The 16,790-nt window shown below is 33.3% G+C and overlaps 1 protein-coding gene across 4 annotated transcripts; it reads left to right on the top strand.

The window, feature by feature from the left end:
• The first annotated feature begins 4,487 nt into the window (after nt 1-4,487).
• On the top strand, nt 4,488-13,791 carry LOC129902193 (uncharacterized). 4 transcript variants are annotated; one of them, XM_055977278.1, is made up of 3 exons: nt 4,488-5,119; nt 11,787-11,929; nt 12,883-13,791. In XM_055977278.1, exons 1-3 carry the CDS (start codon nt 4,888-4,890, stop codon nt 13,558-13,560), a joined length of 1,053 nt encoding a protein of 350 aa, XP_055833253.1. In that variant the 5' UTR covers nt 4,488-4,887; the 3' UTR covers nt 13,561-13,791. The 4 variants fall into 4 exon arrangements, with proteins under 4 accessions (XP_055833253.1, XP_055833255.1, XP_055833252.1 ...); XM_055977280.1 differs by having other exon boundaries at nt 4,489-5,119; nt 11,787-11,923; XM_055977277.1 differs by having other exon boundaries at nt 4,489-5,119; nt 12,880-13,791.
• Nucleotides 13,792-16,790: the final 2,999 nt, after the last annotated feature.

Here is a 16,790-nt window from a genome sequence, read left to right as displayed (position 1 = left end):
TAGGTTATTAAAGTGAGACGAGATTATGAACCCATGAAAAAGGAGTAAGTAGGTGATGCACCTACTTAGAATAAGGAGGTGATACACCTACTTGGAGTGAGTAGGTGATGCACCTACTTGGAGTGAGTAGGTGATGCACCTACTAAGGTGGACCCCACCCCACCACGTGGCAGCACCTCGGTGGGTGCATGGGCTAAGGTGGACGCCTAGGAGATGGACATGTGCCACTCTCAAAGGAGGAATATATATAGCTACTTAATGACCAAGGAGTCCATTCTTGTCTTCTACACTTAGAAAAAATTGGAGAAAAATAGAGAGAAAGAGCCACGGCAAGAGCTAGAAGCAAGGTAAGGCTCGAATTTTGATCCGTGAATTAATTATATAAGGTATACTTCGATCAAATGAAGGTTTTTAACAACGTAAATTAATTATTGGGGCAACAAGAAAGTTCAATAAGAAGTCCATCAATTTTCAGTCGAGTTGCAGAGTCAAGTTGCTAAGGTAGGGTTTCTTTCTTTCAATTTGGAGTTAACGATATTGTAATGGAAAGATTAGTTGTATTAAATAAGGTTGGAGGTAAGAAAATTACATAGTTATTGTTGATGTTGTAAATAGATAGAATTAAGGCCGTTCTAGTTGGATTAAAGTTTGGTTAGTGTTGTCATTACTATGGTATTGTATTTGAAGGTAATTTGTATATGTTGAAGGGATGGAAATGTTTTTATAAATGAGTGTAAGTGCTGTTGTTCACAGCTACGTTATGCTCCCTTCTGTGAGGTTGTGATTTTATGAAATAAAGATCAAAAACCATATTTTGATGTCGTGGTTTTTGCTGGGCTGTTTGGAACTTGTATTGAATAATGTTGAAGTAGTTTCATTGTATATGGATGGTGGTTGTTGTTGTTGGTATGGTTGTGTTAATTGGAGGGTAATTGAAAGTTCGGATAGGGCGAGTTATAGGGGAAATGTTGCACGATTTCCGTTAACTTCTTAGGTAAGCAATATACTAGTCGAGAAGTGTGAACGAGGAAATAATTCCTATGGATAATTAGTTGTAGATTTAGAAGCTGGAAAGTCGAAGGTTATTAATAATAGTATTACTTTCGTGTTAAATAGGTTCAACGGGTAACGAAGCAAGCTTGGTTACAATTGATCCATAAAAGGTATGTAAAGCCTATCCCTCTTTTCTTTTGGCATGTCTTAGATATAAGTGATAAGTGATATGAGCTTTGGAGATAATTCCATTCATAAGCTCCGAGTATGACTCATGACTCTTATTCACTTCTAGATCTTAAAACTCTTAAAGTAGTTGACCTATTGCCCTCGAGCCTTCTATATGTTGAATAGTAATTGGAGATATAAGCTCCTATTTCTAAGGACTCTACGATGACAAATGTCTCTAATTTCATAAGCTGTTTAGTATTGTCTTGATACATTTCTATGATTCTGGAGGCTCCATTTGATATGATCCCTAATGACATTTAGAGGGTACTTGAGACGATTACTACCCTGATCTTCAAGTGATGGTTCACTTGACTATTCTATTGAGTCTCAAATGATGATTTAATTGCATATGGTTACTCACTACTCTGCTCGTGCATACTATTAATACATCTTTCACCGAGTCATAGGCCGGGTATGTTATTGTGCAAAGCTTCACTATATCTTCACCAAGTCCCATAATGGGCCGAGTAAGGTATGATATATGTATATGATAATATGATAATGCACTGGCATGGTTATGGCACTGAGTCACATAATAAGCCAGGTACAGTATAAGTGTACACTACATCTTCACCGAGTCCCATAATGGGCCAGGTATGGTATATATATTCATATGATGATATAATGATATATTTGTAATACCAAGCCTCACAACGGCCGGGTACGGTATATGATGATGATATACATGACTTCATTTCATAAGATGCAAGTATAGTGATTTGTTAATTGTCATACTTGTCTCCTGCATTCCTATTTCAGCTGTAATCTCCTTATGGTATTATATGATTTATATACTCAGTACTATTCCGTGATGACCCCCTCTTTTTGGGGGGCTGCATTTCATGTCCGCAGGTACAGACACGCATTTTAGAGATTCGCCAGCTTAGGATTTTCACTCAGCAATTTTGGGAAGAGCTCCATTGTGTTGATGCCTAGATTTTTGGTACTGATCTTATAATATATATTCGTTTATTCAGGGGTACGACGGGGGACCTATCCCACCATATGATACCGTTGACACTCTTAGAGGTCTGTAAACATATGTGTAGGTTGTGTGTATATGTGTTCAGTTGTGTCCTTATGACTTATGTTTTAGGACGTTCCCTTTCATAGTGGCAGCCTTGTCGGCTCGCGTATATATATATATATAATGGGGTGACCCCACATGCTATGACAGCCTCATCAACTTGTGTACTATGTTACCTATTGATAAGTTGTGACCCCTTAGGAGGTGGGTTGTGCCAGTATGTGAATATGTGACCGTTTGAGATAACGTTCTATCTCCTTAAGTTATAAATTAAGCGTGATTTACTTATAATTCACAGGGGTACACGTGAGTGTTCAGCTTATCACCAGTCACGGCCTACAGAGTTGGATCGTGATAGCTATTTCGTTAAATCATATTGAGATAATAGTTATTCATGAAGAAAGTCAAAAATGTGTTTCAATTAGATCAATGATACATTTCATTCGAGCAAAATGTGATTTAAAATATGACATAATACCCATAATTTTATATGAAGATAATACAGCGTGCATAGCACATTTGAAAGGAGAATTCATAAAAGGAGATAGAATGAAATATATTTCATCAATTTGTTTCTACACACATGAGCTCTAAAGAATGATGATATCAATGTGCAACGAATTCATTTGAGTAATTGTATGACTGATTTATTCACAAAGTATCTACCAATTATAATTTTTGAGAAGATGGTGCACTAGATTGAGTTATGAAAAATCATCTCTTACAAGGTTTTGTCTCACTAAGTTTTCTTTTAGGCTCTGTTTGGAAAGCCACCTGGTAATTAAAATTGGTGTAATTATTAGAATAGTAATTATCAGCCTAATATTACACAACCTAGTAATTATGGTGACCTATTTATTTTCCACAATATAATTACAGTGTAATTACAATTGTACTGTTTGGTTGTACAAGTGTAATTACTATATTAAATTTTAAAAATAAAAATTAATTATCTAAACTTAAAATTTATATTAGACAAATAATGGCCTAAATGATATTAAATTAAATATTTTAGATATATATTGTCTTTTAAAAATATATTAATTAATAAACATATGTTCTTACTAATATTATTTAAAAATTGATTTATATTTTTTAAAATTAGTATATTTTAATTAATTAATCATAGAAACTAAAAATACAAGATTTCATTGAACAACATGAAATGCATGTTTGACAAAAATATTAATATTATAAATATAATTTTATAATATTATTAAAATATTTGACAAAAGATGATCTATCAAATCTAATTAAAAAATAAATGGCTTGAAATGTGAAATATCAAGTCAATATTACTAAAATAAAGGAAACTGAAAATATAACATAAGTTTTAAATTCAAAATAAAATGTTAAACACAATACTACTCTTGTGTCAAATTTCAACACAACGTACATAAATATGATTTAAAAGAAAAGAAAAACGTAAATCTGCAACTTTATTCAATAATGACTTCTACTTTAATTTAAAAATTTGAATACTAGCAAAATTATGCTAATGAAAATAACAAACATAGAATTAAAAAAAATTAATACGAAAAATTTGATGGAATCACATGAAGTAAAGGTTGAGAATGAGAAGGAAATGAAATTTAAATAATAAAAAAATATATTTTTAGAAAATATTAGAATAATAAAAATAATAAGAATTTTTAAAAATATTAATAAAAAATAAATTAAAATGAAAAAACTAAAAATAGAAATAAAAGGAAGAAATTAAAAAGTAATCAGCTTGTAGAGTGTAATTACCCTTTGTCAATTATTCTCAATTACCTGCTGATCAAGTAATTACATGGTCAACCAAACATGTCAGACAATGTAATTATATCCAATTACACCAAATTCAATTACTTGAATGGCTTTCCAAACATACCCTTAAAGTTTTTAATGAGGCAGCCAAAATGTATATTATTGAATATGTGCACTCTTTTTTCTTTACTAGAATTTTTTTAATTGAATATTAACAAGACACATTATCTATCAAATAAAAATATTTTTATAATATAATAACTGTCTATTTTTTTGTATTTTCTTGAAGGAAGAAAGTTAGGAGCCCTAACTTTGAATCAAATTAATTTTCGAGATTTTCCCTTGTTGAAATTGAAATAAATAAAAGAAATAAGAACTACTCTCTTTTTCTCCCTTATTATTCTCTTTCATGTTTTATTATGAAATATTTCGGGGATTTGTTTGAGAAGAAAAAAAGCTGCACATTACTTTGTGTTGTAAATTGAATAAAAATATCGGGATTTGGGCCCCAATTCACGGATGATCCGATCCACCCACCCCAGAAAATCCCAAAATCATGACGATCATACTATAATTGTCACCTCAAACCCTTTCCTTGATCATCAATCCAAATCTCCTATTTATCAATTCGGTTAAAATAAGCATATTCTCCAAGTCCTAACAATTTTTGCTTGCTTTGTCATTTTCTTGCATTTCTTCGTCTTGTCCTATCTCTCTCCCTCTACATATCCCATTTTCCATGTTTTTATCGTCATTGTTAGTAACGTCCTCATAAACTAACACTTATCTCCAAGAACCCATTTCAGTTCCACTGGAAAATATACCAAAAAAGTGAAGAGAAAAAGGTCAATTGTTTTGGGGGGTTTTCATTTTCTTGCTCTGAAATCATGGATCTTTGGTCTTTACATGTAAAGAACACCAATCTGCTATTCAGAAATTCAATTTCTGAGAAGCCCTTTGTTTCTGGCTATTTGAAAAGTGTCAGAGTTGAAAATTGGAAGGTGTTTGAGATCAGATTACCTAAAAGACAGGCTTTTTCTGGTTCTGGGTATCACTCTTTACTGGTTAAAGCTATGGGTAAGAAGAACTCCGACAATTCCAATTCCTCCTCTTCTTCAGGTATTTCTATTTAAAGTTCCATGTCTTTTCTTAAATTATGAGCTTCATCATTATTTGGTATTCCTTTTAGTTTTGTATTATGTTGTCCATGCTTGAAAATTAGGTGAACTTGTAATGAGAAATATGATGTGCATTTGGGTTACTGAAAGATTCCATTTTTATTTTTCATCTTTGTAGATGAGGAAACCTAGTTGTCACATTCTAACCTGTTAAACTGTCAGATTCTCTTGTAGTTCAAGACTTATGGCTTTGGACTTGGACTTTTGTGGTTAGATTAATAAATGATTTCCTCCTTATATTGTTGGCTCACCTGTTTTAACTCAAGCACTTGTTGATTGCTGTGATGATCGGTTTCTAATTGTTGTGGTGGTTCAGCAAAAAACTGTGTTTTACTTACAAGAATGATGAGAATTTTAGAAACAAATTGTTTTCCCCCTTAAGTTACATCATATGCTAAATATTTGATGTGAGAATTATGATGTTTGCTTTCAACTCTTTATTGGAAAATCTGTGAAAAGAAACATGGAGGAAGTGTGTCGAATTTATACTCTGGAAAAGGAAAATGACTTCAGGGACTTTACTTGAGCACAAATTTGAGCCAGCTAGCTTGTATCTGGGGCTGGAGAAAAATGAGACTTCTTCTATCATAGAAGAGGCAGATACCAACAACTTTAACAGGACAATTCATTAGAAAAGTGAAAAATGTAAAAGAACTCTTCTTTTCTTCGTAATTTTTATGAAAAGCCAAGAATTTGATGTGAAAGATTGGATGAGCCTTTTGCTTTTGATTCGTCCTGAGGAAACATTGTGAAAGGAAACATAGCGGAAGTGTTTCCGAATCTCTCTGGAAAAGAAAACAATCCTTATGAATGTCTTGAGGTCTGAGCCTGTTAGTTTATATCTATGGCTGAGAAAAATGGGACTACTTTTATCATTGTAAGAGCCTAAGAGGCAAAGACCGAGAACTTCAATAACAAGAAACATTGTTGGTTCAGTTGTTAACTTCCTGCTATGAATTCACCTTCTTTTTTTATTGATGACCATGGTGTCCGGGTCAACTTGCGCGCACCTCAACTAATTCCACGGGATACTTGTCACCTCCCACCAGCAACAGGTAAGGTAACTCTGTTTACCAAGGTTAGGACAGATGAGAAGCATCACCTAGTGTTTTTGTCTCTGTTGGGATTTGAACTTGAGACCTCATGGCTCTTAAGTCTCAACCACTTCATTGACTACTAGGCCACACCTTTGGGGGCATTAGGCCACATCCTTGCGTGCTATGAATTTGCCTTCTTATCAAATGCATATTATCATTAATCAGCACAAATGCATATCTAACACCACATAGACCACAGATCTCAACTTCCCCACCTTCTCGAGGGAAAAAGAAATCATAACCTTGTTAGAGTAAGTTTGGATCAGATGGAGTATCTCTTTTATGTAATTTGTTTGAGACATTTGAGTATGCAAATATGATGAAGTGCTTGGCTTCTATTTTCCAGGTGTTGTGCTCTTGCACTTGAATGTTATGAGTTGGTTTCTTCCTTTTTTTAATGAAAGCTAGTGCCATGGAAGTAAATTCATTTGAAGCCCTATGTTGATAAGACCTAGTAGTGGATTGATAATGTCTCAATTGTGTAGTATGATGTTAACTCTATGTATGGGGTCTTAACTAGGCACTTTTCATTTGATTTACTCATGCTTATTCCAAAGCATTGTTATTGTTAGGATCCGGATCCATTATTCATTCAATGGAAACTATTGTTCGACATTCTCCAGCTAACAGCCAGAATATGGGTACACATTTTAATTAGGTACATTTCTCTTTGTGCCATGGTACCTTAATAAGGACTATGCAGATTTTAGTTTGTAACAAAATTTTATTTCTTAAATCAATAAGAAGGTAGCTCTATTTATCAGAACCTGCACCAAGAAAATGCAGCATATGTACAATTTTAGAACTCTCAGCATCCCATAAAAATGCAGGGAGCTTAGGAAATCTTATAGTCTATGACATATACATTCAGTTCTTTACAACAAAGAGCGAACAAAATGCAAGCATTTGTAGCTAATTCTATGAACTGGTTCTGCCTTCCCTTCAAAACATCTCTGGTTTCTCTTCCACCAAATAACCCCAAAATTGCCAGCTGGAATGGTACGTACAATCTTTTGATCACTCTGTTAATTTTTCTTCCTTGGCAGCTTAATAACAGCTCTTTAACTGTCTTAGGCATCACTGCATCAGCAGCAGATTCCCTAAATGCTTAGAAACATATTCCAGATCTATCTTATTGTCTTGCAGTGGATCAGAATGCAGTTGACATCTTCTGCCTCTGATCCACACACAAAACACCTACTATGATTTGAAACATCTCTTTTTGTGAATCAGATTGAGTCAAGCAGGTCTACTTTTCTTCTTCTTCTAGTGATTGTGTGAAAGTGGGCTTGACTAGTTTGGGATTTAGGCATAGTTGCTGTTATTATTATTAGATAAGGGAAAAGGGCCAAGAATACCCCTAACCTATTGGAAATGGCTCAAAAATATCCCTCTTCCACCTTTTGGTCCAAGAATACCCCTAATTTATTGGAAATGACTCAAAAATACCCCCTCCACCTTTTGGTCTAAAAATACCCTCCGCCTTTGTTTTTGGTTCAAAGATACCCCTCCTTCCATCTTTTAGTCTAAAAATACTGTCAAATGAATTTTAATTGAATTAATTTCTTTTATTAATTAGTTAATTTTTTTATTTGTTCTAAAAGATCATTTTTAATTCATTCAAATTCTTAATATTAGCTCATCCCTAAATATTTAAGTCTAATGTAAAATAAAATAAGAAATTTATTGTGAAAAATAAAGAATAAAATTCTTAAAATTCTTACTCATATTATTAAAATAACACAATAAATTTTATAAATAAACAAAAGCAAAAGAAAAAAAAGACAAGACGAGACGCTATTTTCTCATCTCCAAAAGGCAAAATTTCATAAAAAAGAGTTGTACATCTAAAAGACGAACCTTTGGAGCCTCGTGACCTAAGGCGGAGCTAGAATTTGAAGTTTGGGGGTTTTGAAAATTAAATTAAAAGGGATAAGAATTGATATAGATAACACGAATATTATTGAAAAAGACATTTTATTTTTTTGTATTTAACCCAACTTTGAATGTAAACATCCTTCGTCCTAAAAACCCAAAATTAAACCTTTACCTCTCTTTCCCTCTCGCAAATCAATTCAAATGTTAGACTCAAAGAGATTTCGAAAACAACCTAGTTCGCCAAATTGGGTTTGGAGAAGGGTGAGTCAAATTGCAGTAGAAAAAATAAATTTTCAAACGGCAATAAGTGTTGAAAGATGTGGAAACATTGAAGGAAAATCAGTTTTGAAGGAAAACTTACAATATTAAAAGTTTAATTTTAAGAATTTTATTGTGTTATTTTAATAATAAGAATAAGAATTTTATTTTTCATTTTTACACAATAAATTATTTATTTTATTTTTTAGACTTAAATATGTTGGGGTGAGCTAATATTAAAAATTTGAATAAATAAAAAATTGTCTTTTAGAACAAATAAAAAAATTAACAAATTAGTAAAAGAATTCAATTCAATTAAATTTGGTTTGAGAGTATTTTTAGACCAAAAGATGGAAGGATGGGTATCTTTGAACCAAAAACAAAGGTGGAGGGTATTTTTAGACCAAAATGTGGAGGTGGAGGTTATTTTTGAGTCATTTCCAATAGATTAGGGGTATTCTTGGACCAGAAGGTGGAAGAGGGTATTTTTGAGCGATTTCCAATAGGTTAGGGGTATTCTTGACCCTTTTCCCTTATTAGATTTATAGGAGGCCTGGGTGAGGAGTTGACTTCAACTGCTAGATATAATTGAGAGACTATTTTGTATTGGAGTGCGGTGGGATGAGTATCAAACATCTGTTGTCTGATGACTAACTGGATGTTTCAGTTTCCTATAAATAGGTAGATAAACTGAAGTCTATGATAATGTATTGAGAACTGAGAAGAGCAAATCTTAAGCAATGATAGGTTAAGGCAAGCCAAAAGGAGGCTACAGACAATGGGAACCTTGTCATTGAACCTAGGTTGCAAAACCATTTACAGTATCTGAGAAGTAATGAGTCATGCAAGCGTCTCTCCTTAGAGCCTTGTGTAAAAGTTGTTAAGCTGATTGCCAGAGACCCACTACGAGGCTGCTTGTGGCACAAGGATGATGTTTTCGTGTTTAATTGCACTGCAGAGAAAACTGTTTGTACATGTCTTGTCTTCGATAGCTTTACCATCTTTCGTGAATAAAATAGCATTTACTAATCAAATTTATATATGGAGAAAGCAGTACAAAAGGTGCCACTACTAAATTAATGGAAGCATGTGGAGAAGGTTTCACTCCCTCTGCCAATGTTGCTCTACCCTGCTGGCTTGGGTGCCAAACTAGAACATATCCATGTTGTCTTATTGGTCTTAGGTGTTGATGGGAAGGTGCCTTTATAACCCCTAATGGCATCCATTGCTAGGAATCTTGAATTACCTGACTTGGCTTTCTGATTGGTCACTTGGTCTTGACTTGTACCCTTCAATGTTACGATCTATTAAAATATTGGGTTGGTTGGTTAGGGTTTATGCGTCGGTCATGGGTTAGACTAAGCAAATTTATGATAGAACATTGTAGTTTTTATTCCAAAAGTCTTCATGTGTTGATTATAGAGCCACCTATTTAAAAGTTTTGATGGATGCACTGTCTTGTTTGTAATTGTTTATGTTGCTTAACAGAATTTTCTTCTCCTTTTACTTTGCGAGTCCCATTTAGTTTCTAGACATAACTTGCTTATAAGACCAAGCGTGAACCTAGTGAACACTGATTCTCCTTCTAGCCACCGTCAAAGTAATATTTAAGGTGAAATTACTAAGTCATGCAACATTAAGAGTCATTTTAATGATTCACTTGGCTTGTGCCATGTTGCTGTCTAATTTATTCCTCAGCTAACCTTTATGAGACTTGGCTACAAGCTCTGAGAGTTAACCTAGTGAACACTGATTCTCCTTCTAGCCACCGTCAAAGCAATCTTTAAGGTGAAATTACTGAGTCATGCAACATTAAGAGTCATTTTAATGATTCACTTGGCTTGTGCCATGTTGCTGTCTAATTTATTCCTCAGCTAACCTTTATGATGACTTGGCTACAAGTTCTGGTTAAACTTTAAACAACTTTTCTGCCCAAAACCTATTGATGTAAACAGGGAAAATAAATTTTTAGACCACAATACCGTTTTCCATTAAAGAATTGATTACTCTATTTAGTCAAAGATAATTTCATATAGTTTCTCTTAGTTATATAACTTTTTCTAGATAGGGTATTCTGTTATGGAGCAGCATAGAATCTTAAACAACAGGAATAATTTTATCCCGTATTATGAGTTTTTGCCTCATGAGGGGTTGCCTTTTCTCAGCTAGCAAGCACTAGCTTGTTCTCAAACTTCAACACTAAATCACCTGACTCAGTGAATGCTAGGATACATAAAATCTTCTTGAATGAAAGTATAACGACGACATACTGGGGACCTATCAGTTATCACAAAATAAAGGTTTCAGGCTTGTGCAGTAGGCATGAATAATACCAACATATTGTTTGAGTGAAATACTGGCAGATTAATTAAGATAATCTGTTGTACTCAATTATACTTTTCATGATACAATTTTCATTCATGCTTAGATGATCAGTGGTTGGTACAACAGATGTAATGATGATGGTGTTGTACTTGCAAATAATTTATTTGGGTTAACCAATAAACATCATTCTAGGACTATTTTTTGAGTGGTTGTAGTAAGTGCCAATGCACCAATTTATTGATGGTGGTGTTATACTTCCACAGAATTGATTTTTGATAAACAAATGCTTACCCTTTTCTCAAAAATGGATTTTGGATAAACAATAAAACTTCTCACTTCATTTTTCCAAATCTAACAATAAAAAAATAAGAATTTCATTTTTTAGGATAATCATAATAAAGGTTAAAGTAAATGTTCTAATATAAAAAGAAACCTTATTAACACTTAATTGGTTATAAAAATATGACTACACTAGTGGCCATTTTCCTTAATGGGATCTAATTTCAGCTTGAGAGGTGAAAAGGTTTGCTAGGAAAATAGTTCAATGACTTGGTGTTTTTCAATTATGTCTATTGTCAGTTTGGTAGATTGATGTAACATTTGCTAGAATATTGTATGTTACTTTTCTGGTTTTGGCAAAATGATGTTCACAATACATCAATCTCTCCTATGACCTGAAACTACCTTTCTTATCAAATGTAGAGAAGGGGGAGGGAGGGAAGAAGAGATACAAGGGGAAGGGGGTGGGAGGGAAGGAGTGATTAATAGTGTCCATTTTTCGCAATGCACTTCCATATGCTATAATAATTCTCTCATAATGATTTATGATAACTTGATCAGTTGTGGACACCATGACACACCTTGCACTTGAGCAAGTGTCTACATGTCAAGGTATAACTGATATTTCTTCCTTCTCCCACAGTGATGGGTTATTAGATTGTAAATTTTTCCCTAATTGATGCTTCTCATAGTGTTTTATGATTACATATATTTAATAGCATCTTGATTAGGCATAACTTGGTCCTTTCTCTAATGTGGATTATACTGAAGGGAAGGGCCCAGAAGAAGATAACTTAAAAGGGAGCAACCCATCTTCTGGAAACGATAGCTCAAAAAATACTGGTGCTCAGAAATCTCATCAGAAGCCCTTGGACTGGAGGGAATTCCGAGCATCTCTCTACATTCAGGTGCTGGTATGGTTTATGGATCACTTTCACAAGTGTGTAAATCATCTTATAAACTAAGAAGTCACCTCACTTTCCTTTTAGCATGATGATATTGCATGTTGATAAACATTTCTTAATGTGTGTCAATGACATGATTCACCACGTACTCCTATTTGAGGCATTGTTGATCTACTCTAGGATACTTCCACAACAACAATATACCCGGTGTAATCCCACACATGGGGTCTGGGGAAGGTATTTCCAAGTTCCTAAAATTGTCTTCCTTGTACAAATGGCATAACATTCTACTAAGACTGCACAGTTTTTTTTTATGGGATAACTGTGGTGTCCAGACCAACTAGACTAATTTTATGTGGTACTTGCTACCTCCATCAGTGCAGGTAAAGGATAACTCACTACAACAAAAACAGCTTTTAGCGACAATAAATATGAACATTAACAAGAGGGCTAAAACCTATAGCGACATTAGTTAATTGTCATTATAGGCTTTAGCGACATTAACAAAGAGTGTTAATTGCCTCTAAAAAGACATGAAATGACAATTAAGCTATTGCCGTTAACTAATTGCAGCTAAAGATTATTTTTGGTGTAGTGACTTTGTCCACCAAGGCTTGGACATATAGTAGGAAATCACCTAGTATATTTGCCTTCGCCACTTTTGCTGTTTGTGATAGGTTCCACAAAGTAAACATGTGGTAATGAGTTGTAGGTCCTATTCAGGATAAACTTCTTTGTTCCTGTGATTTTATTCACTAGGGGCTAGGACTCACATGATATCATTCTTTTAAAGAGTTTCTATGTGATTGCATTCTTCTGAGCATATCATTTAGGCATTTATCTATTTTTTCTTTTTGTTTTCTATATCGAAATCTTCTCTCTTGGAGCTTGTCAAATCATAATTTAAATATACTAAAACTTGCGCTTAAAGAATTGGGTTTCTTCTAAAATTCTTACAGCAGGTGGCAAATGCAGTTTCTGACACTCCCAAGCAAGAGGGAACAAGTTTTGGTCCCAAAGCTCTTCCCTTGAAGTGGGCGCATCCAATTTCAGCACCTGAGAATGGCTGTGTTCTTGTTGCCACTGAAAAGCTTGATGGAGTTCGTACTTTTGAAAGAACAGTAGTGTTCCTCCTCAGATCTGGAACCAGGCACCCACAAGAGGGTCCATTTGGTGTAGTCATAAACCACCCACTAGGCAAAAAGATCGAAGACATGAAACCCACAAATCTTGACCTGGCAACAACCTTTGCTGATTGTTCCTTGCACTTTGGTGGGCCCCTTGAGGCAAGTATGTTTTTACTAAGATCAGGGGCTGGTTCAGAGCTACCTAGGTTTGAAGAGGTCATTCCTGGCGTGTGTTATGGAGCTCGAAACAGTTTGGAAGAAGCATCTGCATTGGTAAACAAAGGGGTGCTTAAACCTGATGATTTCAGATTCTTTGTTGGCTATGCGGGGTGGCAGCTTGACCAGTTGAGGGAAGAGATTGAATCTGGCTATTGGTACGTTGCCTCTTGTAGTGCGAATCTGATTTTTGCAGGTTCGCAAACTTCGTCATCAAAGAGTATGTGGGGAGAAATATTACAGTTGATGGGTGGTCAGTATTTGGAAGTAAGTCGGAAGCCTAAGCAAGACATATAGCTTCTCAATGGTCACTTTACTGTCAAACTGAGGATTCAGGTTGATAAAAAGAGAAGTTTGTGTGTCAAATGTACATAATGGTGGCACTGGTCCCTAATCTAGTAGAGTTTTCGTTTTCCATTTCTGCATCTCTCCTAGACCTTGGTAATAAATAAGCTATGATAAATGTATGTAAAAGATACTCTTTGGAGGATCCTAGTATGATTAATTTAACCTGGCATTGCTTCTCTATTTCTTGTTTTGGTAAAATTTTCTGCAAACTTGTTTTGATTCATGTTGTAGGCCTCCATCCCCCCTAACAACCTCCTCTCCACAAAGAATAGAGATTTTTATCATCTTATATTACTTGGCCCAAGTTTATAATCAAGGGATAATTACGATGGCCATTTTTGTTGATTAGATTTGTATATTATATTTATATAAGTTATTTAGTAATTTTTTAAGTCTTAGAGGCAATTTAAATTATCTAATTATAAATAGTTGATAAGTTATAAGTGCTAAATTTTTTCAAGTCGTCAACTATAAGGAATCGTTTGATAGTTGATTAGACTTATGCAAATATTAGTAACGTTAAATAAGGATTAGTTATGAGAATACTTATGTAAGTATTATTTTATGCAGGTATTAGTTATATATTAATTAGTTATACATGCATTAGTTATTCGATCTTCTATCATGCATAAAATAATATATAAATTCTTATTTATACTTGTATTAGTTATGTGAGTTTCTAAATTGCAAACCAAATTTCATTTTAATTTTATATATGAATAGTTTACCCACTAAGTAGCTACCAAACAAGGTAATATTACTTGTGGAGAATTTAATACATGCACAACTAGAGCTGTTAAAATGGGTTGGCCCAACGCAACCCAATCGAACCCTAAAAGGCTAGCAAGTTAAATAGGTTGGGACGGACTGACCCTTTCAACTAAAGGACTTATAAAATAGCAGCCCAACTCAGTTGTAAGCGGGCGACGGGTTGGGATGGGTTGACCCTTCAATCAAAAGGTGAACAATATTGGCTTCTTAGAAAGACTATCGAACATTGATCAAAACAACACTAATACATCAAAAATTCACTTGTCCATGAGTTTCATACACTTTAGTGGAATACTTACAAAACTATAGAACATGCAAGATACAACAGTCAACAATCATAAGATTCATCATAACAACATACATTAAATGATCATTTTTTATAAACTAGATAAAAAAGGAGAAACGAAAAATTAGGCATAAACACAAAAGTAAAAGAGGTCAAAGCTTCATAGTTATAATAACCTCAATTGCCTAGTTACTGAAAATTTGGCAAAATAAAACACTACTTAAAATATATATAATAAATATTTTAAAATTCATGACTCATTGGCCGGCTTCTGAGGCTCGCGGATTGAGCCCATGAGGCTGGCGGGCCAAATGAGGTTGGACTAAAAAGCCTCGTTTCTAAATGGGCTGAAAAAATTTAGTCCAACCCCACTTAATTCAAGGATTGAGTTGAGTTGGGTCGGCCTCACGAGCCAAGCTCATTCTAACAGCTTTATGCACAACTCTCCTTCAAATCAACTATCAAATGGCTTCTAAGTGTTGAATCATTTTTACAATTGAAAGAGAAAAGGTTCATAAATACGCCTCATTTATGAGAAAAAACTCATAAATAACCTTCTTCTACCTTTTGGTCTAAAAATATTCCAAACCTATTTTCTTGGCTCAAGAATACCCCTAACATATTGAAAATGGCTCAAAAATATCCTTCTTCCACCTTTTGATTTAAAAATACCCTCAATTTTTGTTATTGGTTCATGAATACCCCTTCTTCTATCTTGTAGTCTAAAAATACCATCAACCTTTGTTATCTCTTTATATTTGCATATTTAATATTTATGATTTAATATCATTTAAATTTTTACCATATAAAAATTTTTAATTTTATTATTTGAACTAAATTAATTTTTTGTAAATAGTAGATTTTTATTCGACTAAAAGATTAAAATCGATTAGAGAACTTCTACTTAAAATTTGAATCAATAAATAGTTACATATTTATTTTTAGTATTGAGGATAAATTGTTAAGTTTATGAAATATCGATTAGAATGTGTAATCTCCAATATAATTTTTACTCGACTAAAACAATTAGTAAATAGACATCTTATTAGAAAATCTTCTACTTATAATTTGAATCAATAAATAATTATTTTCTTTAGTGTTGAGGATAAATCGTGAAGTTTATAAATATATTAATTAGCCAAATTTTATCCTTTTTCCTTTAATCTCTGTTACTATAAAGTTTGATAACATAAAGAATTTATTTTTCATTTCAAATATAGTTAGACTTAAATATTTTGGGATGAGATAGTATTAAAAATTTGAATAAATAAAAAATTATCTTTTAGAAAAAATAAAATAATTAATTAATGAGTAAAAAAATTCAATTAAATTAAATTTGGGTTGATGGTATTTTTAGACTAAAATATGAAAGGAGGGGTGTTCTTGAACCAAAAACAAAGGTTGAGGGTAGTTTTAGACCAAAAGGTGGAGGGAGGGTATTTTTGAGCCATTTCCAATATGTTAGAGGTATTTTTGAGCAAAAAAGTAGGTTGAGGTATTTTTGAGCCAAAAAATAGGTTGAGGGTATTTTTAGACCAAAAGGTGGAAGAAGGGTATTTATGAGCTTTTTCCCATAGATGAGGGGTATTTATGAGTCATTCACCTTTTGACTCCCAAATACCCCTGATGTCAATATTTTGGCTCAAAAATACTTTTATTTCTAACGACCACACTCATAAAGTGAATGAAGGGTAATATTGTACCAAATCTCATAGTTTAAGGGCATTTTAGGCCCCTTTCCGTTAAAATAATTTAGAATTACTTAATATATGAGCTCATATGATTGACCTAATTTTGGATTCCATAATAAATTAAAAATATAAAAAGCTTAGTCCTCTTCTCTCTACGCCATTTTTTTCTTCTTGGATCTTGTCCATCATTTTAATTTTTTTTTTTAATTTATGACAAAATAAGGGAGAAAAAAAGGAGGAAAATAGTAATGACATTCATATAGAAATAATTAGTTCAATAAAAGATGATTTAATTAAGCAGTTATGTACATATACTATATTTTTCTTTTGTGTGTACCAATATTCAAAATAAAAGAATGAAAATAATTAAATGAATATGAACATATAAGTTGATTTCAAGTTTGAATCCCTAATGTTATAATTAGAATAAA

Source organism: Solanum dulcamara, chromosome 9 (assembly GCF_947179165.1).
Source record: "Solanum dulcamara chromosome 9, daSolDulc1.2, whole genome shotgun sequence".
Lineage (NCBI taxonomy): Eukaryota > Viridiplantae > Streptophyta > Magnoliopsida > Solanales > Solanaceae > Solanum > Solanum dulcamara.
Note: the sequence above shows the minus strand (reverse complement) of the source record. Positions and strands in the feature narration are given on the sequence as shown.

Coding starts and splice junctions, on each gene's coding strand:
- LOC129902193 (XM_055977277.1), top strand. CDS start 4,888: ATGGATCTTTGGTCTTTACATGTAAAGAACACCAATCTGCTATTCAGA. Junction 5,120..11,786: donor CAATTCCTCCTCTTCTTCAG/GTATTTCTATTT, acceptor ATTATACTGAAG/GGAAGGGCCCAGAAGAAGAT. Junction 11,930..12,879: donor CTCTCTACATTCAGGTGCTG/GTATGGTTTATG, acceptor AAATTCTTACAG/CAGGTGGCAAATGCAGTTTC.